The sequence below is a fragment of the Seriola lalandi genome, unplaced genomic scaffold (genome assembly GCF_002814215.2).
Source record: "Seriola lalandi dorsalis isolate HSWRI2012SDOR001 ecotype SW California unplaced genomic scaffold, Sedor1 jcf7180002054972, whole genome shotgun sequence".
NCBI classification, from domain to species: Eukaryota; Metazoa; Chordata; class Actinopteri; order Carangiformes; family Carangidae; genus Seriola; species Seriola lalandi.
This window is the reverse complement of record NW_019525660.1, coordinates 4,260,853-4,286,689: the sequence shown is the minus strand read 5'-3', so window position 1 is coordinate 4,286,689 and position 25,837 is coordinate 4,260,853. Positions and strand designations below refer to the sequence as shown.

Genomic DNA, 25,837 nt, shown 5'->3' with positions numbered 1-25,837 from the left:
TATCTCTTGGGTTTCTGAACACTGCCATTAAATCTGAAGGAAACTGTCCCACACTTTCTCCAACTCATAATTTCTAAATCTGCTGTCAAAATGCTATGACAGAATGAATTGTTCAGCCCACACGCATTAAATATTCTTCTTTTTTGAGTTAATCTTAGAAAATATTCCTACATTTAAATTTGGGAATAGAAGAAACTGCACTTCAATATGCAGACATGTCAAACATCTAAAGATGAGAGCTCTGCCATTAAATTGTATGCTTACTTTAGATGACATTGTACAATCTGTCAAACAATGGTAATTCCAGGACTTTATTGCTGTGATCTTAACCATCAACCTGTACTTTCATCTGATATTGTCACTTCCACTGATGGGTGGTTATCGGTTTCTTTGCACCTTAATCCTTAGAAACCATGTAAATGGCATCCTTAGTGGTTACAGTACCCCACTGCTCTTCTAAAAACCCATTATGCCAAACATATGGACAATTGAGATAAAATGTCATTCGTTGTCAAAAAACATGCTGGTGCCACCCAGTGTTACTCTAAGACTCAAACTCCCAGCACAGCACAGCCCCCTTTCCATCTAGCCACTAGCATTACAACTTTGTTGGAAAAATATATATTTAATTGTATATGAAGTGTTCAGCATTTACCTCCTTGGCTCTACCCAAAGTTAAATCAAACAGACTAATGGTATCCAACAGTGGTGGTTTAAATGGCAATTTCTGTGATAAACCTGAGGAACTCACCTTTTCCCCCCCTGAGGGAGATGAATCTAGCATAGAGCATCCTCAGACCCACCCATCCTCCAGATATCTCTCCAAGCCTCTCTGTATTCAGGCCACCTTTTCCACGTCTAAGATCTGATATCACCGCGGATTGCCTCCTGTCAGTCTCTGAGAAACAGAGTTAGCAGGATTTCTGATAGAGAGAAGGGACTGTACTGACTGCAAAAGATTGCTTTGATGTGTCTGCTTTGGGGCTTGAGATGGACTGAGGCTTTATCCTAATACAGTAGACAGCTGCTCACCACATAAGCTTTAGGTTTGTTTTGTCATGTTTCTGCAGACTGTGAAGCAGTGAAATAATTGTTAATTTTGTTCTCTTGCATCAAACACAAAACACAGCACATTTAGATTCATGCAAATAGAGCCTAGCCTATATATGTATGTATACACACATATATATTATATATAACATATATACATGTGTATGCATGCATCTCATCATCTGCACATTCAACACTTCTTGTATGGTTTCTTGAAGCTATCACAGCTGATGTATGCCTGCATGCCAGTTTATGCTTATATTGTTATGAGCCTCGCTGTAAGCTGAATGTCTGTGTTCAAATGCAGGAGGGTATAAACATCATGATCAAAGCAGACTATTTGTCTCTCTCATCTTCTCCATGTACTGTAGTCAAGGTAATGCAATGCAGTGGATAGAAGTAAAAGGGGGTACCAGTAAGATTGGATTTTTCGCTGCAGCCAAACTGGGATGGTAATCGCATGACATAATGAAGCACAACAGAGCGTGTGCATGTGCATTTTCAACGTATAAAAAGAAGGCTGTGTGTGCCTCCACATGTTGGGCTCTGCATCTCCACATACCCCTCCCATCCTTCTCTAGTTTTGAAGGCCACTGGGAAATCTCTACAGCGGGAATCTTACAGAAGTAGACTCCAGTCTAAAGGTGTACAGTGAACATGTAATTAGAAGCTGTAGACTGCTTGGCTGTGATGATTAATGTTCTCCATTTGCTACGTGCACCTATATGAATATGGATAGAGGTGTCAGCTCCCATCTGTCTCCATATAAATCACATTCTTTGATAGCATATGCTTGTTTTCCTGTTACCACTAGCTCATTTACAGCTATCGTAATCTTTTTGTTTTGTTTAGCCATTTACTAACTGCTTTAAGCTGCATATGCAATGGTATTTTTGCTGCTATGGAGTTAGCCTTTGGTTAGTATTCTGCATTTTTTGACTTTCCTCTGGCTGCTCCCTAATGGTTATTAACTGCTAACTGTTGCCGCTTATGGAGGAAGTAAGATTTGGTGGCGCTCATTTTGCCCCGAGGACCATAGCACCACATTAGTAAGCATGCATTGTAGGAGGGATGTGAGAAATCTAGGGGCCAGTGGGCGAGTCAGTGTGTTTTAAGGCACAGGTGGACCATAACTGGTGGACCAAGCACAAAGGATAAAAGCTATCGGGGTTTTGCTGTCAATCTGTACGGAAGAGTGAGGTTTCAGCCCAGGAGGACGAGGCACAGCAAATACAGAAAAATGTTCCCACAAAAACATAAGTTACATCCAAACCCACACAAAGACCGTCACTGCACTCTACATGACCCATATTTTGGACATGACAGCGAGGAGGAAGGAAGTTGTAGGCATAGCCGCTGGCCTGTTTCGCTTGATCAAACTGTTGGCTGGAACCAACAGCATCATGACAAAGCCACCATGGAGCTCAGTCTACCAGGGGTTTTCTGAATCATACCCATAAAGGAGGCAGCCTAACACTGCTTTGTGAAATGTCAGTTCCTTATTTCACTTATGCTGTTAATGTAGAATTTCACTAAGTATGATTTTTTTTTACCTTTTTTAAAGAGAACTTTGCACTGTTTGAACCTGTTTTGTGCTTTTCTTTTTGTATGTCCTTGCTCTCTGACAGAGGTATAATGGGAGATTCTTTATAAATGGACATTAAATAAAGGGATATTTATTATTGCACTTAATTATATTGCATTTTTTTTGTCCTGTTTCCTTGCTAGTTTTTACTTTTTATCAGCTATAAGAAAAGGGAAATGTAACTGCATTTTTCTAACTAGTTAACACATGCCAACTGCCCTTTGATGTCAACAGGTAGAGATCTTTTAAAGCCCTAAACACCTAAAAGGGAAAACATTTTCTTTAAATATTGAACAGTAAACGCCAGTTAACAGATTTTCTCAAACTGTGCACAGCAGACAGTTTATTAGAAGGAAACCAAATTTAGGTGGTATTTTCAATACTACTGTATTGGGCCAAATACACAGTAATGTTTGATACTTGAAAAAGTAGAGAATTCAAACACTAATCATTTACAGTTCAACAGTAGATATGCTCACTGAAAGGAGCAGGTTCCAGCTTTTGTATAAGAGAGCAATATATTATACAATGTTTTTATCCTTAAAATTGCGAAGGCCAAAAAAGTTAGTCTTAGACTTTACCCAGCTGCAGTTGTTCTGTTATTCAAGGGGAGATAAATTCCTAATGAGTGGAAAGTGTCTCCAACGTTTTTACTGCAGTGGTAAAAAAATAAAAAAAGGTGTCAGAACATCGTGTTATGATGGCAAGCCCAAAAGGATGCTGACAGTCAGAGTAAATCAGAGAAAAGGCAGGTCCGATCCACCACTGTTATTCAAGTGATAACGTTGGAAATCACAACTGGAGCCATTGGGTAATGTTGATACTCTTGAAGATGTTTCAAAGTTCAAACAGCTGACAAAACATGTCTCCCCCACTGTTACTTCTATTAAGTAGTTGTTCTGGAGTTTTCTATCATGTGACATGAGAAAAAACTGAAATATGATGAAGGTCACAACTACTGTACTGAATAGACCTTAAGATGAGATTGTTTTTCATCTGTCCTTGTGTATGACACCAGTTAAAATATTCCATATTTTATACTGACAGATGCAGAAAAACACAAAAGAGCTTTAACTGCAGTCTGAGTGAACAACAGTATAGATGGTACCATTTTCAAATCACTGATTATGTCTTGGTAGGGAAGTCTGAGATGGAACAAAGCTGGCAGTTAAGAAGAAATGTCCTCATGTTTTGAAAAACCCACAGGCGAGACAGACACTGGCTCTGTGAGATTTCCTCTGAGGCTCAAGTCCAAGAGACAACTCAGGCATTGCTCCATTTGCTTTGTGCACTTTTTCCAGGGTGATGTCTTGTTCACAAGAGCCTCTTGGGGTGCTGGACACGCATTGCATGTCTTGCAGTTTTTCCAAAGAACAAAGGCATATGGCTATGGTAATCCTTTAGCCTGTTAAGGAAAAACAAGTTCAGACAGACTACAAAGTAATCCTGTTGGACATACACTGTTGTGCCTTCTCCATGTCTTTACTATCAGGTGGATTTAATTACTCCATTGCATAAGAGAGAAGCAAAGTCTTTCCACGTTTCACTGGAATTGAAACAGTTTTTTTGTTTGTGTAAAATGCCCCATCACTGCAGACATGTATTACAAAGATTAAAAACATTTCTGAAGTGTTTCAGGATTTGAATAAATGACAACAGCATTACCCCAGGCCATCAGCAGAGTCCATGACACGTTTATCAAGTGTACTCGCCCCTTTTTAATGAAAAGCACGCATTTCTCCTCCAAAGAGCAGAACCAGAGGATTTGACACACTATTTCAGGAAACAATGTGGGCGTCTTGTGGGAACATACAGACAAATGGAGGGAGTCTCAGTGGTCAGGCACCAAGGTGAATACATTTTCAGACTTGCATTGTGTCTGTTCAACATGATAAAGACGCGTCTCCGGTCCTGGATGGTTTGAAAGCTCTGAGCCTAATGTGTGGGCCGAGATAACCATGAACAAAGTATGGTCATGCATGACTAAAAGAGTGTGTGTCACCAAGTACAAAATCACAATAAAATCACTTCTTGTGAAGATCAGCCAGACGTCCAAGTCGTCTCCTCAAATGAGCCATAATAAAATGTCACATTTATTCTTGTCGACCGTGATGTCATCTCTACCCGAAAGTCAATGTGACTTCGAAATTAGACGTCATTAATACAAGGACATTTAAATATTAACTGGCTTACCTTGAAATGACCATTTCTGCTGTTTGACTGAGCAAGGGCTGAATATTACTGCCATCTCAACACACCAGTTGCTTTAGACCAGTGAAGCCTCTTTTATTGCTAAACAGCAGCTACATTCTGTTTTTTATCATGTAACTCGCATGTGGCAGCGACAATATGTCCAAAATTAGATGAACTTCACAACTCCTTTGTGTTTTTCCAGTAACTGGACGATGTCAGATAGACTTTTTAAAGCAGATATAATAAGTTATCAACATTCAAAAAATGGTGCCAAGACTACATTAGTCTTTTCATTTATCCCTGTAAAATCAAGTGCACGCATGACAGCCTGTCTTTAAATTGTTTTAATGGACAAAACTATGTCTCGTCTAGATTGACATATGAACTTAATAAATTGCAGAACTAATTATTAATTAATTATACAAGCCTTTTTCTATTAATCTATTAATCCCTTGAGGTCTGCAGCCCGACCGGAGAACGATAGGACGTGATGAGCTTGAGCAGAGCCTGGTTTGGGCAGATTTTCACATGGATCACAGTTTCAGTCTGGTTTGGGCATAAAATATAAAGATTACTAATCATCATCTTAACACTGCCATTGATTGAATCAAGAAAGGGGGGGGGGGGGGTTAATTAAAGACTCAGGAAAGGATCTAATAGACTCACATACTTGGTGATGAATACTTTCACTCTGAAACATTTTGTACTAGTAATGCATAAATCCATATATTTGTGTTAAACCATTCATAACTGCCAAATACATAAAATGCATGACAATATTAAGCACTTTTAAAAATGGCATCAGGAACCTAAAGGGTTTCTTTTTTTTTTTTTTTTCAATGACATTATCTTGCTATTCTCACATAACCCACAAACTTCCTGTCAGCAATATGTGCTCTGTAAATGAATACGCTCACTAGGTTTACTAATCTCTTTTAACAGTACTATGTTTAATTAGATCGTTTTCAAATGGTTTTGTCCACAATGAGGCGTACTTATCTCTTTCTCAGTTCTACGAATCCATGAAGCAGTGATTTAGTTCTGCCTCAATGACAGATAATGAAATAATAAGACTGACAAGCTAAAATGTCTAAACTTTGACTTTAAATACGGCTTACTTAACAGGAGTGCTCCTGGTTGCAGACTGCAATTATTTTGCAAAAACATACTTGGTAGCGACTTAGTCAAAGTTTCATCCTTTCAAAACCATCCTCCCTGTGAAGTTGTCTGATACAAAATAGCAGTGGACTTAGCAACAACACCTCTCAGAGCTCAAACTATTTGTGTTCTACTCTTAAGAAAAAGTTGGTTCACCTTTTTTGGAGTGTGCGATGATATCATTACAGTTGAATACTGCACTTCACCTGTCAAGGACAACTAGTCATCTCACTAATGTGGTGAGAAAAAGTCTGCCAGTGATCCAGAGGTCAGACAACGAGGGATTTGTGGAAGTATATAAACTGTAGTGTTTTACCCTTGAAGCATCTTTGTGCTGTGAATAAAAGACGGTCACCTGCAGGCCAGAGTGAGCCCTAACATCAGGCAGTAATTCATTCAGTGTGTAGAGAAATTACACAGGCTCCTGCTTTGTATCCCAACATGGACCACTCTCATTTCATGCTGCTGGAGAGGAGAGAACCTCTTTCTGCCATTGTGTTATCTGACGAACACAGCTGTAATCCTCCTCAACGACCCTCTGCAGCCCCTTCACCACCCGACGAATTCTGCTTCACTGGTCATCTGTGACCTCAGGTGGACTAAAATGGAGCGAGAGGAACACGTTTTGATGTTTGGGCTTTTACTTTCACTGCAGGTAGACCTCACTGGGTGTTACGATGTACCGTCTCTGAGAGGATCACAGTGGGTACATGAGCCAAGCAGTGCCTTCTTTAATCAGTGAGCTGTTACATGACAGTCATAGGAATGCTGTAAGGTGACAATAAGTACACCTTTGTAAAAAAAATAATGTTAACAGTATGAGCTATATTATTCCCCCACAATTCCCTTGGACAGGGTAGCATGGTAAAATTGGACTGCTAGCACTACAGCTTGCAGACTCACATGACTATGAACATGAAGTACATGAATTGAAAGATTAGGCTCTTGTCTTTTAGGTGATTGTGGTTATTTTTAAAACTAATACCCTACTGTAAAAACAATGCAGGTATAATTCACAGATGAGTATACCAGTGAAAGTTAAGGTTTTGATGTTTCTCTAGTCTACATGCTTTCAAAGCAAATCAAAAATGAAACAGTTTTGAAAAATGAATGTCCAAATTAATTTCAAAGGTCAAACAATAAGAATAATCTTTTTGTTTCAATCAAGGCAGACCACCACCCCAAAACAGGTTACAGTTAAAGCTGTGCTCTAAATAAATTATCATTATTGATCTAAGTTTGATAAAGATCTTGATTATTGTCAAAAGTCCATACGTGTAATTTGATATCCTCCTTCTCTGTTTTGATTTTTTTTTTTCACTCATCTAATTCTGAATCAAAATTGCAATGTTTCATACACTGAACTGTAGCTTCAAGTAAAACAGCCAAAATGACCTCAATTTAAGGTAATGGTTTAGGTTGCGGTATAAATTTTACTTTGAGTTAGTGACTACTATGTGTAGTGTGCTTCACTACTGTTGCCTACATCATTTGGCTGATAAATGACATGCCTTTGAATTTACTGATTGATTGCAGCATGGTCATTCTAAATGCTTCAGTTAACGAGATTTTGATTCAATTATGAAGCAGATCTTCAGTTTGACTCTACTTCCCACAGTTTCTTTTTGTCCAACCATTTATTACGAGAGCTGGTGTTTTGTAGGCCTCACATTGCCTTGTCCCTGAGAGTGAAGTTTAATCAGCGTGGACTGTATGGTCAGACATAATGACATGATGGAGGGTTTCACAATGGGCCCCCACTTCATGTTCCTAATTGCAGAGAACATAATGACCTACAGTGGTGAACCTCAGAGCCAAAGTGCTGCTCTAGTCAATAAGTGGCCATTTTAATCTGCCAGGGCCAGAGAAGAAGAGTGGAGAGGTCCACTTAATTGCATTAATCTTCCACTGTGTCACACACTTTGTTACCTAGATACTAACGAGACTCTGTGTGCTCTGTTGTTTTGGTTCGTGCACAGTGAAAACATTTTGAAACCAAAAAAAAATCACATGTATTTGTGAGTAATGACACCACCTGAATCCATCTGTCAAGTTTGTGCAGCAGGTTATTATGACCTATAGTTATGTTTTGTTGTCAGGTGAAATCCTGCGGCCTTAGTAATTATGACAGGAGCAAAGGGAAACGTGCAGTAGAGAGCGACAAAATCCGCTTCAGGTGGAGGTTGAGGTGGATGGATGGGTCAACAAAACACAGGAATATGACACAGGAGAGTGGTGTTCGAGTCTATATGTGGAAGTAGCAGTTTATGTTGTTTCTATTATCCATGATCGTTAGACAAAGTTAACCAAGTTGTTGTTGTTGTTGTAACCATGACAACAAAGGTCGTGTAATGTTGATGAGGTACTTATTTCAACCCAAATCACGATCTCTTCCTTGAAGGTAGGTCTGCCGCTCTCCATACTGTCTGCGTGTTAATTGCTGTCACCGTGACGACCGATGTCCGGTATGCCTACCACTGTTTCTGTACACCTGAGAAATTTGAGTCCGATATTCACTCTCACTTTTAGCTCTGTTTTGGTTTCCACCAGCTCAGGATGGAAATGTCCGAATCTTTAGCTGCTAAATGCTCTGCTCTGTCTGCACTGTGTTCACCAGCCAGTCTCTAACTTTGTCTGTCTTCCACTTGGATCTGGGTAGGTAGTGTACGGCGGCTTTATCAGAGTTTTTTTTTTTGTTGATGAAAGCGTCTTTCTGAGTCTGAAAATTAAGTGTGAATCAAAACAGTAAAATTTCAGCCTGAAAGACACTAAAACGTTCCATATAGAGCTGAGGGGAAGTAATCATCCTCTGTGTGTTCATTACAGCAAGAAACCCCTTCTACATGATCAATAGTAATTTCATCCATTACTATTATAAATATATTGATAAGAGCAGCTTTAATTTCATGATTTTTTGCCAGAGTGTCTCTACATCTCTTCCTACTTCTTTGGTTAATGTTGCTTCAAGTCTACTTGCATTGCATTTGGCAGGTTTATCTGAGTTTGTAGCGATGAGGTGGTAAGTTTCATTCACTTCCTTTGACTCATGGCATAACTCTTTATCCATATAGATACGTGTGGTAGCAGAGGCATGCCACAGACACATGGTTTAGTGTGGGTAAGGAAAAGGAGGGGAGAGATCCGATTTCTCTTCCAGGATGGAAAGTTTTTGTAAGATGTCACTGATTATAGCTTTTAAACTCATGGTGAGATTCTTAATAAGAGACAAGCTCATAAAGATAATTGGCATATTTCAGGAGATTTTCTCCCTAAGCATAAAACCACCATCTTTATCCTCGAGCATCATGATCTCAGTGAAAATTACCATGTCTTCAGATGTGGCGAATGAGACTGTAATGCACATTTTATATTACAGAAAGAGGGAAAGGTCATATGTGGTTTGATTGAAAGTGGCAGAAAACCATCAGTCACATCTCTCAGCTCGGGGTGTCAGCCTAACACTGAAGGTGCTGGCTGACTGCTGGAGACCATCAGTAAGCTGTCACCTGCACCATATATCCAAACACAAATTTAATGCCCACTGAAGCAATGGGCAGATCTGTGTCAGACACCGCTTTCTTGTCGGGGATTTCAGATTAGACTGTGAGGCCAAGTATGTGTCCTCACCAACCTATTAAAAGTTGCTCATAGCAAATTTATAATCAGGAGGAAGGCTCCTTAGTTGTGAAAGTGAATGTTTCAGGCTACAAAGACAGTTACCACAAAATTTAACCGGTTTAAAACAAATCCTTACATTCCTCTGAGAGTGAGCAGAATAAATAATGACTTGTTTTGAAGTTTTATTTAACAAGCTACAATTAAATCATCAACTTATCCTCAATGGAATTTAAGGCTTACCAGGGCAAAAATATAAACTCTTTGTTTATCTTTTGATGAATTTTCTTTGTATCCCTAGTCTTCATATTTCATTGATAAGTATACCACTACTGTTCATGGTGGCGCTGGCTGCGGAGAGCAAACCGTCTGTTCGACTCCTGTCTCCAGCATGGCTCTCATTTTTTAGTCATTAACTCACGTAAACATCCCATCTGTCCTCCTTTCATGCTTCCTTTTCATCAGCACTCCTCTCTGCTCTAGTCTGTGTATCAGCCAAGTGTGTGGGGATTTCCTGTGTTTTCAGAAAGGATAACAGGGCCCCGAAAGTGTGACACTCTAACTCAAGGTGAAATTGCTGTTACAGTCGATTGATAGTTTTGTTTTTTCTTCCACTGGCAGGTACAATTGTCTTTTAAAAAAAGATTAACAGGTGAAATCCTACATGAGCTCAAACAACATCTTGATTTCATTCATTTATTATTTTAATTACTTTTATATGCTTTCATTTCAGTTAACAGCGTTATGCAAAAGGTGTGCATTTTCATGTTAATTCTTTGGATGAACCATATTTTCATGTCCTTGTCAGTTGTGAAACATTTGAAATAAAGGAACACAGTTGTGGCGGTCCTCTTCCCGCTACTGTTTACTAGCCTCCAGATATTACTTTGCTGTTGCAGATACTTCTATACCAGCTGGGACTACCATCAGAATTTAATTAAAAACCATCACAGAAAGATTGTGTCCTCGCCCAACAACTGAGCTTTTGAAGTTTGGATTGACTAAATCACGTTTACTTCTTTGCAGAATGTTTTCTGCAAGGAACACTTTTTGCGCCTGCTCTTTCACAGGTGTTTCTTGATCATTTGAAAGCAACATTTTAAGTAAACATTAAAATATGGTCTGAGTTTTAACATAGTGTCTTAACCTTTCCCTTTCGGAAAACCCTTATTCACCATACATTTAAATTTAAGTTTGTGACGCTTTATCTTGATTCACAATGAGTCCAACAGCTGCATAAGTTTCTTTATCTGAGCGTCTTGACAAATTATGTGGTAGTAGAGTCGTGATGTACTGACTACTCCCTGAGCTTCTTTCTGTTCTCTCTAAACTGGGCTGGTTCCTCATCTGGCATTTTGTTCTCCAGACTTGACATCACTTCTTTCAATAAGACGTTATTAAAGAGGAAAAATGCTTTCTGAGCTGTGAACTTGCTTTCAAGTACAGTGGAAACTGCTTATAGTGACGTCATTTACAGTGATCAAACTGTGTGGGACAGAGTCGTTCCCATATAAATTCTGTTTAAATAGTTTGCTTATAGTAATCAAGTAGTTCATTTACGGTCTTCATTTGGGGTCTTTTCATACATGCTCTCTTCTAACTTATTTATACAAGATTTTTGGACGGCCACAATATCTAACAACCAGTATTGTCCCAGCCTGCTCTCCCAACATAAATTCCCTGTGTGTGTGTGTGTGTGTGTGTGTGTGTGTGTGTGTGTGTGTGTGTACGTACATGTGCTTGCTCTGCGAACATGTGTGGCATGTGATATCTTCACCACCGTGGCTCAGTGAGTTATTTTGCTTCCTGTTCCCGCTCTTCTCACGTTTTGGGACTTTTACGATGCGTAATTATCGTCCTCGCTCTCTCCCGCCAGCAGCCGTGTTATATGACGAGTGCAAAGCTTTCACCCTGACATCCTGACTAGGCCTGGAGCAGGAATGGCCCATATTGTCCATTTCATTACTTTATATACATAAAGCCTTGAAGACAAACTTCTCCCAACACCAATTTGGCAGCTGCGAGCGAGCAAGGTTGCTAGCTTGGTTGCTAGTGAGACAACAAGTTCACACAAGTTATTCAAAAGATTTGTACCACTGACACATCTACCACACCTGTCTGCAGACCATTCTGGATCAGCTTATATTCTGCCAGAGGAGGTAAATAAAAATGGATGGTGCAACACGGCCTTCTCCATCTGTGGTCTCTCTGGCTGTCTGCTTCCTCAGAGGTCATTGTCAAGACAGTTGGATGTTAGTCAAAAGTGTGAATTTGTGCATCACGATTCACAAAAGTAGAACTGGACAGAATTTGTATGGATTTACTTCACCCTCACATGCCACTCCACAGATTATGGCAATTCCATTGTAATGAAATGATTTAATTTTGCTGTAGAAAAGCAACTCTACACTTAACCTGCAACCAATTGCTCACCAGTGCTTAAAATGAGAAGTTTGTTCAGGAAAAAGTTAGCTGTGTTCAAGGACAGTTGTCCTAAGAGAGGTCATTTGGTACAAAATGTTATCACCCATTCCTCTTCACCCTGACCAGACCCACTCCCAAACTTTCCTCTCTTACACTTTTTTCCGAACGGTGCAGTAGCTAAAAAACATAAACTTAAACTGAGTGCAAAATTGACATTATGTTATGATATAATGCCTGATAACAGATAGGCAGGCTATTTGGGGTATGAACGGACCCTTAGTAAGGCTTATCATTGTAATTTATACCAACTTTCATTGAAAAGAATGCAGTTTATGTTCCTACACAGTAAAAAGTTGTTCAGTTTCCTCCTGAAAGTAGTCTGTAAATAAGAGATCTTAAACTGAAAATAATGACTTCTCAGCCTTAAGTGAAGATTTTTCAACATTGGTGCAAACTGGAGAGTCTAGAGAGCTTTGCTCTTTGATTATGAAATTTGACATTTAAAGTTTATTGTTTAGATATCTGAACATTTTTCTGTTATTAAACAAAATTGATGTCAGGCTAGAAAGTATCTCAGTGGCATTTACATCATCTTAATTGGGCCAGTTATCCATGGGGATTCTAGACACTTGACACCAAACAACAAAATAGGACCAGAAATGCAAATCTCAAATGGTTTTTAACAATGTTCACACTTTTGGGGTAGATTCTTTTTCTGTAAGCCCAGTGACAGTACATTAAAACAATTCCACATATTTAAAACCAGCAATGCTGTGAGGACTCTCAGTAAAGCAAAAAATAACTTGCCTTGTTATATCCTGAACTGGGTTAGAGCAATTTTTGTTAAAGTTCTTCCAAGTTCCAAAGATGTCACTTGCAATTTGTTTATTTCGATAATTCTAATGTTGACCCACTTTCTGAACATGTGATGTGTTTTAAGTTTATCATCAAGTTAAGCCATTAGCTACTTGAAAATATTCATTATAGCTAGGAGGGAAAGACAGTAGGTCTCCAGCAAATCCACCTCTCTCTTTCACATATGCACACAAACACATGCACACACACACACACACCGTGAAGTGGACACCCAGTAATCAGGCATGTGAGGACCCAGCTCCACTGGATGATAAGACTCATTCTCTGATATTTCCAGTTCTTACTCATGATCTCTCACTGACTGGAGGCAAGGACAAAAGGGATCCTTGGTGCGTTTCTCTGCCCTTCACTCCAGTGCAATTCACTGCACTTCACTCTCAATTTGCCAGCGAACAGATACACATCAGATGACCAGGGGATACGGACACATTTGAACAATTTGTGTGTCCACTGCTGTGATTTCCCAAACTGGTGAGATCAGCATGTGTGACAGTTTGAGGTTGATTTTATATTGATGACACACAATCTCTTTTAGAGAGAACAAAACTTCCCAGCCGCTATAGTTTTTTAGTTTTGCCTTTAGGGATAATGTTCGAACCTAATAGAGAGCAAATGCGAGTAGCACAATTTCAGTGCAGGTGCTTTAGGGTAATGGTGAGTACCACCACCATAGCCATGTTGTTGCCCCCTACTGACCATGCTAGTGCCCAGTTATTAACTAAACCATAAAATGATAACACTCATATAGGCTCCAACAGTGTGCTTTTTGATTTTGGGCTTAATAAATACTGTAAAAGTGTCTTCAAAACTGACTTGACAATGTTTAATATTTCAGAATTCAGACTTTATTCTTTTGTTGAAAGAAAAAAAATCTTTAGAAAACGTGTCTATATTTCTCAATGTAACATATCAAATATAATATCCATGTATTTATAATATCTTTTAGTAACTAGTGTATCGGCACCCGAATTAGAAAAGTTCAACTGACACCCAACCCTAACTTTAAACGAGTCAAGCCCTAAATGAATTAATCTGATGAATCGGCACAGAAAAAGAAAGAGAAAAGAATCAAAAAAAGAGTGAACAAAAATTAAATTTTCAACCAGTTACACCAACAAACCTGTTCACACTGTAGCAGCTATCACAGCCAGTGCAACATAAATTGACAACTTTGCAGTTTTAATGTTTTTATATTGTATTTCTTCCTTGGAAAAGGACGCTTAACAAAACCTGCAGAGACATCCCACAAGCAAGTAAGTCTAGTGGTAGAAAAAGCTGACATTCAAGTCTAACAGACCTACAAAACACGACACAACACTGTCCACTGTCTCTGACACACACACACACACACACGCACACACACACACACACACACTCTTAACCCTCACCCTCTCTTATGATACCTACGATATGAACTTTGTTATTTATTGCAGCCTCGTTTCCTGTTTCTCATTTCCTCTTGCTGACAACAATCCAGTCCAAAACCTATCATACCAATCCAGCTTGTGGTCTATTTTACATAACAATCTTCTTTTCACATCTTTTACAACAGTTCCTGTTCCTCACACCCACACCATCACCACCACCCCCCACCTCTCTCTCCATCTCATCTCGTCTTTCCTATCTGAACCATTTCTCTCCATCTCGCAGCCCGTCCTCCACTTTACTAATCTCCTCGCTGCCTCCAGCTAAATGAATCACCCTCGCATTTCTCTTCATCCCAGTTTGCTCCATTCCCATTTTCACCAACCATCCCTCCCCCTACCTCACCACACCCCTATCAGATCCTGCCTGTCTTTCACACCTGCCCTCCTCTTCCTTCTCGATCCCTTCCTTTTTGCTACCCTCCTCCCTCTCATTCCCTCAGTACATTGGGAGCAGAGAGGCTGGTAGGAGAGTATATAATTTCTCAAGAGGACATGCTGTCAGCTGACTGCTCTCCGGGCTAAGAGCTGCTCTCCTTGCCCCTGGGTTCATAGAGTCACGGCTCTGTTCCGCTCCAGGATTATGCAGATCTTAATTCCCTTCAGCTCACACCTGAGGTTGGCAGGGCATGAAATAGGGAAAATGTTCACTGCAAATAAAAGTTTTTGCCACCAAGAGGGGAGGGGACAAGGATGTATGGAAGGAGGAAGGAAGAAGGGAAAAGGGAGCTTGGGTTGCTTGTGACAGTCTGAGTGAGTGAATGTGGGAAGGAAGAAAGACATGAGGTGTGTGTTAGTGGAAAGCAAGAGAGAAAGACAGAAGGAGGGAGGTGTTTTTGTTTTTGCCTGTCCCCAGACACGCTGAATACACACTGGCTGGAGCCTGTCACACCACATGGTCCATGCGTGCTCAACTCGATTTCTCATATTCTGGAAACATGAATCCAGATGTTTAGCATGCGTGGCATCTCTCAGGTTTTAAAGGCAACGGATGGGTTGTTTCCCAATGAGCTCTTTGCTCACATGTTGTTGGTAAATTGTTAATCACCCCATGAATATCGTATCATTCACTGGAGTCTTGACGCTACCTTTTAACCTCCTCTAAAAGCCACTAAATCAACCGTGCAATGCAAGTAGGAATTCCACAGGTAGTTTGCGGCCAGGACAGGTTATAAGGCAACAGTGTGAGATATTTTGTTCAATCGTTAATTAGTGCCAGAAAGCTTATTACTAATTTGCATTTGCTATCTGTTTACAAACTGCGACCATGGTATCAAATTGTGATTTGAAGGATCAGAGTTTGCGCCGTGCGTAAAAGACCTGGATTATTATTTATTTATTTTATTTTTTTGATAATCATGCCCATCTCTGCTCGCATGCTCCGCTTTATAAAAGGAAACGTCTCGGCTTTTCTCATTTAATATCTAATTAAATGTGACCAGTATTTTTGAAGATTAGTTAGCTGAAGGTAACCTCAAACCTTTCCTTCACACCGTCATTAAAGACGTTTTTTCCACGTTGTTTCTCTCATCTACGTATCAAGTTCAAAAAGTAAAACTCTTTAAAATGATAAATGTGATGTGAGCAGCCAGTGGCGTCGACTCTGCGCGTCGAAAAGTTGATGTAAAGCAGTAAATGAGAGAGAAAACAACTCGCATAAACAACAAAGAAAATAATACATGTTAATGCACCTCACCTGATAAAGCCTCCTTGGAAAAAGCAGAAAGACAAGACATACAGAATCCGAATGACCTGTGGGAGCATCCTCTGGCTCAAAATCTCTCCTCAGTCCGACTGAATAAACTTGCAGAAAATAATTTCGGGAATCAGCAAATCCACTGAGCAGCTTGTGAGACTGGGTTAGAGGAGGAAGGCATCGTCTCTCTCAGTGATCCAAGCTTGTCTTTGGGGAAACTTCTCCCCCCTCCCACCAAGTCCACAGAGGGCTGCACACATCCACACAGCAAGGCTCTCTGCTTCAGGCAGCTGGACAGCTCTGGTCAGTCAGTCAGTCAGTCAGTCAGTCAGGCAGTCAGTCAGTCAGTCAGTCAGGCAGGCAGTTGCTGCTTGTGTTGAAGGGGAGTGTCGGTTTGCGTGTCACTGTGTGTTTTTTCTTAAAGTGTGGTTTCGCCAGGTTTTTTTCTTCTCTCTCTCTCTCTCTCTCTCTCTCTCTCTCTCTCTCTCTCTCTCTCTCTCTCTCGTGTCATCCCCCCCTCATTCCAAAAAAATTAAAAAAGGGGTGAAGATTTAAAGGAACAGTAGCTTTTGTTTTGATGTCTTCCTCATGTGTAATTAGCCTTAATCAGGATGGAGGGAGTGATGGCTGTGATGATGAGCTAAATTGCAATGTTGAATACACGCTGGTTGATGACCAGTCTGGAGTGAAACACCAACTGAAAATTCAGTCAGGAAATGTTGAAGGGGGAGGTCGGGGTTGGGGTTAGGAGTAGAGCCTATATAGAGCTGGTGTAATGGGCTTAAAGTGGTGAGTGAAAGTTTGAGACTGGGAGTGAATTCAGTCGGTATCTATACGTCAGTGTAAATTCTGAGATTTTAGGTTCAGGTCTCAGGCCACCAGAGGGCAGAGCATGTTGAAATAGTTTTTTTTACACATGGGGACGATTTAAAGCTGCACTAATCAATTTGTATAAGCTTAATATGAAAGGAATTTCTCAGTGAGGAACCCACAGAGAATTATGTATTATATAATTATATAACTGCAAACTTTCCGTCAGCTCCACCGAGTGTTTTATCGTCTTTCAGCTCATTGTTTTGGTTTTCTGGCCACTAAACATGACTCCAAATGAATGTTAATGTTACTCCATTTTTGGTTTATGTGTAAATAGGTAAATATATGCTAACATATTTGCCAGAACAGCATTTAGTTTAAAGAATAGGCTACTACATGAATTTAGCAATATAACATTACTCACGATGGACAGTTGCATAAATAACTGGCAAAATCGATGCAGCAGAACCAGCGACATCACCTTTTTTTTATTCAAAGCCTCCTACATTACCCATGCTGCAATAGGTGCGGCTGATGTAGCCTCGAGCTGCTAGCCTCAAGCAGAGCTCAGGCTGCAGAGGTCTGGCATAAGCTCCCTTCTTTCTAATGCCACACCGCCAGATTTTTTTCCTTTTTTCTTACTCTTCAAACGACGCTGACTCTAGTGACATAACTTGAGGCAATTTATCAGACTGCACACAGCTCCTTCTGAAGCCACAAAGGCCTTTATACAACTTTTTTTCACATATGCAGTAGTATTTCCCAGCGCCTGTAAGCACACGTGATGGAGTTCATCAGCTTGTTCTCCTGACCCTGAATGGCCAAATAAATAAATTAATGTTCCCCTTAAGGCAATTTATTTTTCATTATCTCACTATGTAGAGCAAGTTTATGTAGTTGTGAAAGACAGAAAGTGTTTAAAAAAAATTTTTTTTATGGTAGCAGTCAACATGGCTTTGACTGGGTTGGTGGGAACAGTGTGCGTTGCTTTCTGCTACTGTGTCTTATTTTACTACCAGCAGCAGCCACCAACGTTAGACATGTCCAGTCCTATAAATGTGGATTTAAGGTTGGACACCTAAAGCTGCTTGGTTTAGGATAGAGACAGAACATAGCAATAAAATATAATAAGCCAATAATGAAATGTACTGGGTGGAAATGTTGGTCTCCGGCATGAAAGTTACGTAACAACATGCATATTCGCTCCACCCAACTGATACATTTAGTATCAGAGAAAAAGATTTTTTAGTATAAAGACACTAATGGAATTTTTTCCGGATATTGTTACTTTTAAATTGACAATTCAGTGAGTTCATTCCACAAATGACGAGGCCTTGTCCGACATCTCAAAGCAGGTGGACTTCTCAAACAAGTCCACCATTATTCTACTTGTGGGAATGAGCTCTGTCTCTGCCACTGGAGAGTAAATCTGTGTCGATTACATACCTCCTAGGTATGTTTCAGATGTGCACTGACTCAGGATATAGATCAGTATATCTGCACTCTCAGTATCCATTAAAGGCTCTGTAATAGTGATCACAGGGCAGTAGCACAATGTGACACATCACTCACAGGGTTTGACCATTAAATTGCTTGTGTTGCAGTCATTTCTCTTCCCAAGTGGATTCTACCCAGCAGATCTAGTGTTTCCTAAGCAGGCAGAGGTGTCACCCTTTTCTTGTTCTCTTTATATGGGAAAACAGAGCAGATTAAGCTTTACCTTATATAGTTATTCAATCTCCTTGTTCGTCTTTCACTGAGGCATGGGTATTAAAGATGCATTAGATTTCTCTGTTCTTATGAAGGACTGAAAAATCATAAGCCTCTTTGCCTTTTCAAATCTGATAATTAATTTAGATCAGTTTTTAATGCATATCAGCCAAATGCTGCTTTTATGTTAAGCTCTGCTATATGAGCTGGCAAGTAGAATTTCATACCTGTAGTGGAAGTCAAAAGACTTGTGAAATATTATACGGAAACAGTTTATTAGAATGCTTCCCATGGTTTCTGGTATATAGCTGCAATGGCAACAGTGTCAGACTCCGGTGTAACATTCTGCTTCTTTTCTACCGTCTTGCATTTCTATTTATTTTCTGCCAGCTGCAGAAACCCGAGAGGCCAGCTCAGTAGTGCAGCGAGGATGTGAAGTTGAGGGAGGTGGAGATGGGGTGAGTAGATGAGGAGTCGATGGTGGAGAGAAAAACAGAGAGAGGAAATGAAAAGATGAGGGCTTCTGTCGCTGGCAGCTAGACTGTTGTTGCTGCTCTCCCATCCAGTTGGCGAGCAGTGGAGCTCTAAAATAAGTGCCGACATCTGGGGCTAGAGAATACGTCACCTACTACTTACTAGTACTTTCACTCGCCAGATTTCCTCGAAGGAACACAGTGCTCACCAAATTGAGATGAATATAAACATCACATCTCCCCCTTAGTTGGTTGAGGCCTGGGTAAGTCTTTGTTTGTAACTTAAAGCCCTGTGTAAACTATATATATGATTTTTAGAAGGCTGTGTCAGTCAAAATTTTTCTTAGTCATTAAATCCCATGAAAAAACACAAACGCATTAGCCTGTCTCTCAATATTTACAGGCTTCCCTACCCTGTCTGTAGCCTCAAGTATTCACTCCCTCTGAGGATACAAATCTTTAAGGAAATAGTTTGACATTTTCAGGAAGTATGTTTGTTCGTGTTCTTGCCAAGAGATGGATAAGAGGATTGACACCTCTTTTACATCTGTCCAGTGGGACAGTATATGTGGGTGGGTGGGGTCATGAGTGGTCACTGTACCAGTCCAAGAAATAGTCCAGCACATAACATATATAAAACCACCAAGTGTTGCTTTTACGATTCATTTTTTATATGGATTAAACTACTGAGACCTAAAACATTCATTTTAAAAGGGGTTTCACTTAAAAAAAAAAAAAAAAAAAAAACTTAAAACTTCTTGGCAGTTTAGTTTTGAGGAGAAATTATGCAATTGTTGGTGACTATTTTCAGCAGTGGATTAATACACATGTGGTGCTGTAGTGAGTAGTTATGGCAGCAGGATAGTACATGTGGGGTTGACTCATCACTCAGTGCAACATGGTGGCTCTCTCTGGCTTCCTTTTTTTCTTCTATAGTTTTTGGGGTAAACTGGAGTTCTAACAGGATCATTTCGTAGCAGGTTTTCATGTGATTTGTTGTCAATAAGAACAATGTAAATCTTTACCAGCCTCTTAAGGTGACACCCAACTGCAAGTTTTTTGATGTTGCAACATAAAGATAAACAACTCAACTCAAAAAGAAAATAAGCTGCTGAAAAGCCGCCTAAGTGATATCTGTAGTGAATGTTGAAAATGTCAACCCTTTTATCTTGCCTGTCACTCTGTAACCTCTCACCCTGCCCTCAGTTTTTGTAGATTAATGGCTGGCTTGCCAATGAAAGGTCAGATTTCAGCTGTGGTGATCACTCTGACCTTTTTCCCTTTCACCCATACAACCGGACAGAAAGTGTTCTTTGACCAACCCTACCTTAATATAACCACAAGCCATGCTTCTGTTTTATTCATGGTCACATACCAAACTTGACCTTTTAACATAGTAACCTAAGGAGACAGTGTTTGAGATTGGCTCTAATATTTCCCTATATGACATCACAGGCATGTTTCTTTGCTTGAAGTCTGTAAAGAAAGAAAGAAATCACTGAGGCCCTGATTTAGACTAGTAAGAGAGTTGAGTGCAAATTGCTTCAAAATGTTCATGTAATTCTCTATCAACTATCCATTATGTTGTCATCGTGTCCAGCACTCGTACATTTGCTTTGAAAGTGGTTTTTAGCTGGCAAAATTGTGCCTTAGCAGGTTTTCACCCCCTTAGTCCCAGAGAAATGGCTGCTCAGCCTGGCACAAAATCCCAATCTTGAGCCTTCCCCTGAAGGATTGACCTGTGGCTGGAGTAGCCTGTTTGTGGCCTAACCTCTTTCTTATCCTCCACTGCAGAGTAAATAACATTCTGCATGGCTGTCTGGGTCGGTCAGTCTAGGTGAATACAAAAAGCTTTGTGCAGCGGTCCATGCTGTTTATGGCCTAAAGAGGTGATTATCCTTAAAATGTTTAAAGAAAACTTACATGGAGACAAGGTTAAGGTGCCATGCTCTCTGGAGGTATCTCAGCCTGTCTGTATTTAGGACTTTGGTAAAAAGAATTGGCTGTCCTCTAGAGATGTCAGGATGGCAATCTGGATGAACTTAGATTTTAACATTTGCATCATGTGCAAATTATTTGTTAAGGCTTTTCTTTTGTTGTCAAGGTGACAAACATGGATCTCATTCACATTCACTACAAAGGATGAGTTACATATTTAAAGATATTTTATTTCCTCAGTACAAACCTAACCTGACGTGCCAGATGGTTTGTTACACAGAAACATCTGGGAAGGCTTTGTTGGAAACTGTTTGGAAAAGGGCAGGTGCTTTAAAAAAAAATACTTGACTCGTGATTGGATGAACCATCTGCTCTATCATATGACGTAGTAGAACGCCAAAGAGGAAACACAACACAGGAGCAAACCACAGTCTGAGGAGCTTTGGAAGTTAGTTATCACATCGGTGGGCGATTCTCGCCAGCATTGTAAGGAAAATGATGAATGTTACGAATACCGAGACAGTCGCTCCCCTGGAGCTGCTAGTAGTTCCTCCATCGTAGAACACAGATCTGTCTGAACCACTGTTGTTCGGTCACAAGCGAATAGCTGAGGGTCTGGCAGGATGGATTCTTGCTTGTGAGAAATCCGGTTTTGCTAACTGTTTCTGCGTTGCTTTTAGTATGTTTCGTTGCTTTTAACTGAATTTGTTTGTTTTTAAACCTAGACTTATCTTTTATATGTTATATGTTTAGTATTCATTTAGTGATTTGCTTTTATATGTAAAGTGTCCGTCCGTTATGTGAACGATGCTTCAAATCAAATGTATCTTTATTATTATTTATTCATGGTGACAGAAGCTAAATAAAAGTAAAATAAACTTAAAGGATGTAGCAAAGTGCTTTACAAAATGAGCTTGAAATGTAGCACAATAAAATCCCATAAGCAACAAGTACAGAGTGCTCGAATGGTGCATATCAAAGAAACAATATTCAAGAACTCTGATACACGCAGAGCAAATTTTCATATTTCAGAAGGGAAGCCCCAGACCTAACGTCTGTCAGATGTTTTCTTTATGTCTTTTTCTTGGTTTGTTTTCCTTTTCTGCCATATCTCTTTTATCATTTTTCATTTACTGAAGTTTTACTTTTGGTTTGATACAATCTGTGTTGTTCTCTGGTCTCATTTTGTCATTTTTGTGTTAATCTTGTGTATATGAAAGAAACTTCTTGATAAGGTTTTCTAAAAGGTACAAAGATAAACCTATCCAAAAACTACCCACCTTTCAATGAAGAACGTGCTTGGTCATATCTAAACTCCTCATACATAAATATGGGCCCATTTCAGTCTAATCCTCATGGCCTTTGCTGTTTGCTCAATCATGTTTTCAGCTTCAAAAACTTTACTTTAGGCAAACTTTATTTAAAATCAAAGTGTGCAGTAAATATTTTATTTGTGTCATACGATTACATTCTCCTCATGTGGAGGTAAATGTGCTCCAGGTCTTCACAGATGTACAAGTGAAGGAATAATCCAAACAGACATGACCATCAGTCTGCATGCATAAAGCATCCATTCAATTTGTACAACCGGCCAAAGTAGACAGCCAATCCTAAAGAAAGCTGATTGTCTTTGACAGATGGACACAGTCGCCACGAAGGAAATGACAAGGCAATACACAGTCAGTCAGAGTCAGTCAACCAAATTATTGAAAGATTACAATGCCAAAGTAAGTTTAACACAATATGGTCTCTACATGTTATTCATATTAGTGGTAGTCAAAGACTCTTTTATGGCTCCCAAGCACGTAGCTCAGTGGAGTACCACGGCTCTCCGGTCTGAAGCAATCTCCTTTAAAAGAACTTATGAAAGGAGAAAAACTATCTCGAAGGAACTACCACCTGTATTATGCCTTTTTAAATAAGTTCCCAGTTTAACCAAAATATGTGATTCGCTTGTTTAGAGGTGAAAAGAAAGGTGAATGTCAAAGTTATTACCCAGACTGTCAACTGTAAAAGCCCACTGCTTTGCACTGTTGCCTCCTTGTTAAACTTTGGCCTACTGACTTATCCAAGTTTTACTGTCTGATCCCTCACATGGGGATGCCCTGCGCCCTGTTGTAAAGCTATGTTTAGCAGTAATGCTGTGTTCATGTATTCCTACCGTGAATCTGGGAGTGATTAACGGCTCTACATTTGAAAACAGGTCTCTGAGACACAAGCCTTTGAGCACTAAAAAGAAAAAGTATTGCAATGTAGTTCACCTCACTGGCTCCGACTCAAGCTTCCAGTGAGGCAGGCAGCCTTGATTGAGACATAATTACAAAGTAAACTCAAAAGCACTATGTTATCTAGACTCTACCAAAGATGTATTAATCCACATAAAATAAAAATAGTATATACATTGGCCTACAAAATGCCACTCTTTGACACCTGTCAGAGGAACATGGCATCAAACAACTACACAGAGGCTGGTCAAAGCCTGACTGTAGGCCTGGTATGTTCAACAGTGGTATACATAGAGGACCACACTAAAATGGAAAGAAAAGGTCGAACTTCAGATGTGAATCTGGTGACCTGGGTTAGGTATGCCACTGAGGGAAAGGTCATGAATGAATGTCTTTGAGGCCTGATCAAAGATAGTTAGTATCTCCTTTCATTCCTATGCATTCCTGCGTTATCTGTCTTGCACGCTAGAGCATATTTACCATATGGTGATTTGTTTTTATCTTCACTGTACTTGTCTTCAACACAGCCTATTGGTTCGGTAGAACTGTTTCCTCCAACAGCATACCAAGTGCTTTGTGGTACATACCTCCAAGTGGACAGACGCTGGTGCTTTGGTCTCGTGTACAATAGTGATGTGAACACTTTGCTGAATTCCAGATAAGACCTTCAAACCTGAGCAGCAATTTTGTTCTATCTCTCAAACAAGAAAAGGCCATGCCTGCACCTTTTAACTCTCTCACAGCCTTATTTACAGCCACAGGACGAGACCGTCTCTGCCCTTTTTTCTCGAGCCACATGTGGGGCAAGACTAAATGACAAAACGGACACCACGTAACCCCTTGCACCTGCATTTGCATTCCTTCCAGCTCACCACACTAAACCACATCTTTTTTTTTTTTGTGTTGAAACACTGTTGACAAGAAGTGTGGCCTGCAGAGATAACTGGACTGTGTTGTTCAATTTGTGCATCCTTCCATATACAAGGTGGCCCTCACATGAACAAACATGCGCACGTCATTTAGTGGCACAATCTGTGATCCAAAAACACAAATCAAAACATACTGTATGAAAGCTGCTTGCTATCAATTCCAAGTTGATTCACACAAGACAAACAATATACCAACACAAAACGACAAAATCTAAATTTGTTTTCCAGTGTTGTGAAAGGAGACTTTACGCCAAGTGCCCCAAAGTGACAAATGTTTACATTAAAGTGACAAAGCCTTTTAGTGAACGTATATGATGGGAACAAAATAAATAAATAAATAAATAACCAAAGTCAGGTGATGTTATTAAAGAGCAACAAAGTCAGCGTAGGAAACAGGTTTGAAAAACAGGTTTGTTTGAGAAACAGACAAAAGGCTGATTTTCCATCCATTACTCTTGATTTTCAGTAACATATGTGAATGTTACAAATTTATATGGTATAAAAGCACTGATTGTTCCATTAAATTGAAGACACACACACAAATACACACACACACACACACACACACACACACACACACACACGTTTGTAGAAACCAAGAATAAACAGCAGGTTTCATTGTCAGCAGACACACAAACAACTCTACACTCGCACACCATTCTTCATTGATCCGTTGTAAGGATTTGTACACGGAGCAGATTGGAATTGGTGTGCTCTGAGCTACAACTGTGATGCAGTGGGTTTTAATTGCAGTGTCTTTTATGATACACAAGCCACTGTATTAAGGAGCTGTAATCATGAAATACAACTCTGGCTGTGTTGACTTGACTGTGCAGCTGGTGTGCAGCCTAATGGCTCAGGAACATGCAGTAACCTCAAATACGTTTCTCTATGTTCTCCCTTTAACTTCAAGTGTCTTTGAGTGCCTTGAAAAGCACTCTGTAAATAAAATGTGTTAATAATATTATTGTTGTTATTACCTTTCCAAGGCAAAACGTATTTAATTGGCTGTCGATTTCTTGGGGAAAATATTTTATATATTTTTTCCATTTCAAATGAACGACGCATAAAAGGAGTTTTTAAAGATTGCGGTTTTAAACAGCATCTGTGTGACTCATCTCTGTTAGAGTGGATTTTGAAGAGGCGCTCAATCGCTGTCCTATTTTCCACGTTATGCCTGTGACACTTGCAGGGTTAGAAACAGCGAGAGACAACAATACAGTGCCCTGTGGCTTCTATTGTGTTGCTGCTGTGAGTATGTGATGGGAATGAATAGAATACAAGCAATGTGATGATGCATTAAATTTTAATTAGCTAACAGAGCCAGTGAAGAGTTAAGAAATCTCCCTCTTGGTTGTAGTTTTCCTTCTGGTCTTACAGAACAAAGTACCATCTCTTCTTATGTGGATATTCTTTACCGTTGTATCGAACCTATGTCCTTTTTGAATTAATCATGGATAATATTCAATCATGAATGCTCTGAAGTTCATGTAGCCTCCAGGCAGCATTGTACATATCAATGTTTAACTTCTACCTTTCTTGGAAAGTCACCTGTGCTACACACTGTATTGAAATAGCAGTCATAAGCCTTAGAACTCTGTGGAACCAGTATTATTTTCTGAATGGATCATTGTTGGCATAGTTACAAGTTATTGTAATTTCAAAACACTGCAGCTCTGACTCAGGTTGTTCTTTCAATAAAAAAAGAACATCAAAACATCTTAATAC

General features: G+C 39.7%; 1 protein-coding gene across 2 annotated transcripts in view; it reads right to left on the bottom strand.

Annotated features, from left to right (window-relative positions):
• glra4a (glycine receptor, alpha 4a) overlaps positions 1–16,414 on the bottom strand; it is a 43,796-nt gene extending 27,382 nt beyond the window's left edge. For both annotated transcript variants that reach the window (XM_023397989.2, XM_023397990.2), the window contains exon 1: positions 16,022–16,414. In XM_023397989.2, the coding sequence (XP_023253757.1) occupies positions 16,022–16,089 (68 nt within the window). In that variant the 5' untranslated portion in view covers positions 16,090–16,414. The remainder of the gene's footprint in view (positions 1–16,021) is intronic.
• Positions 16,415–25,837: the final 9,423 nt, after the last annotated feature.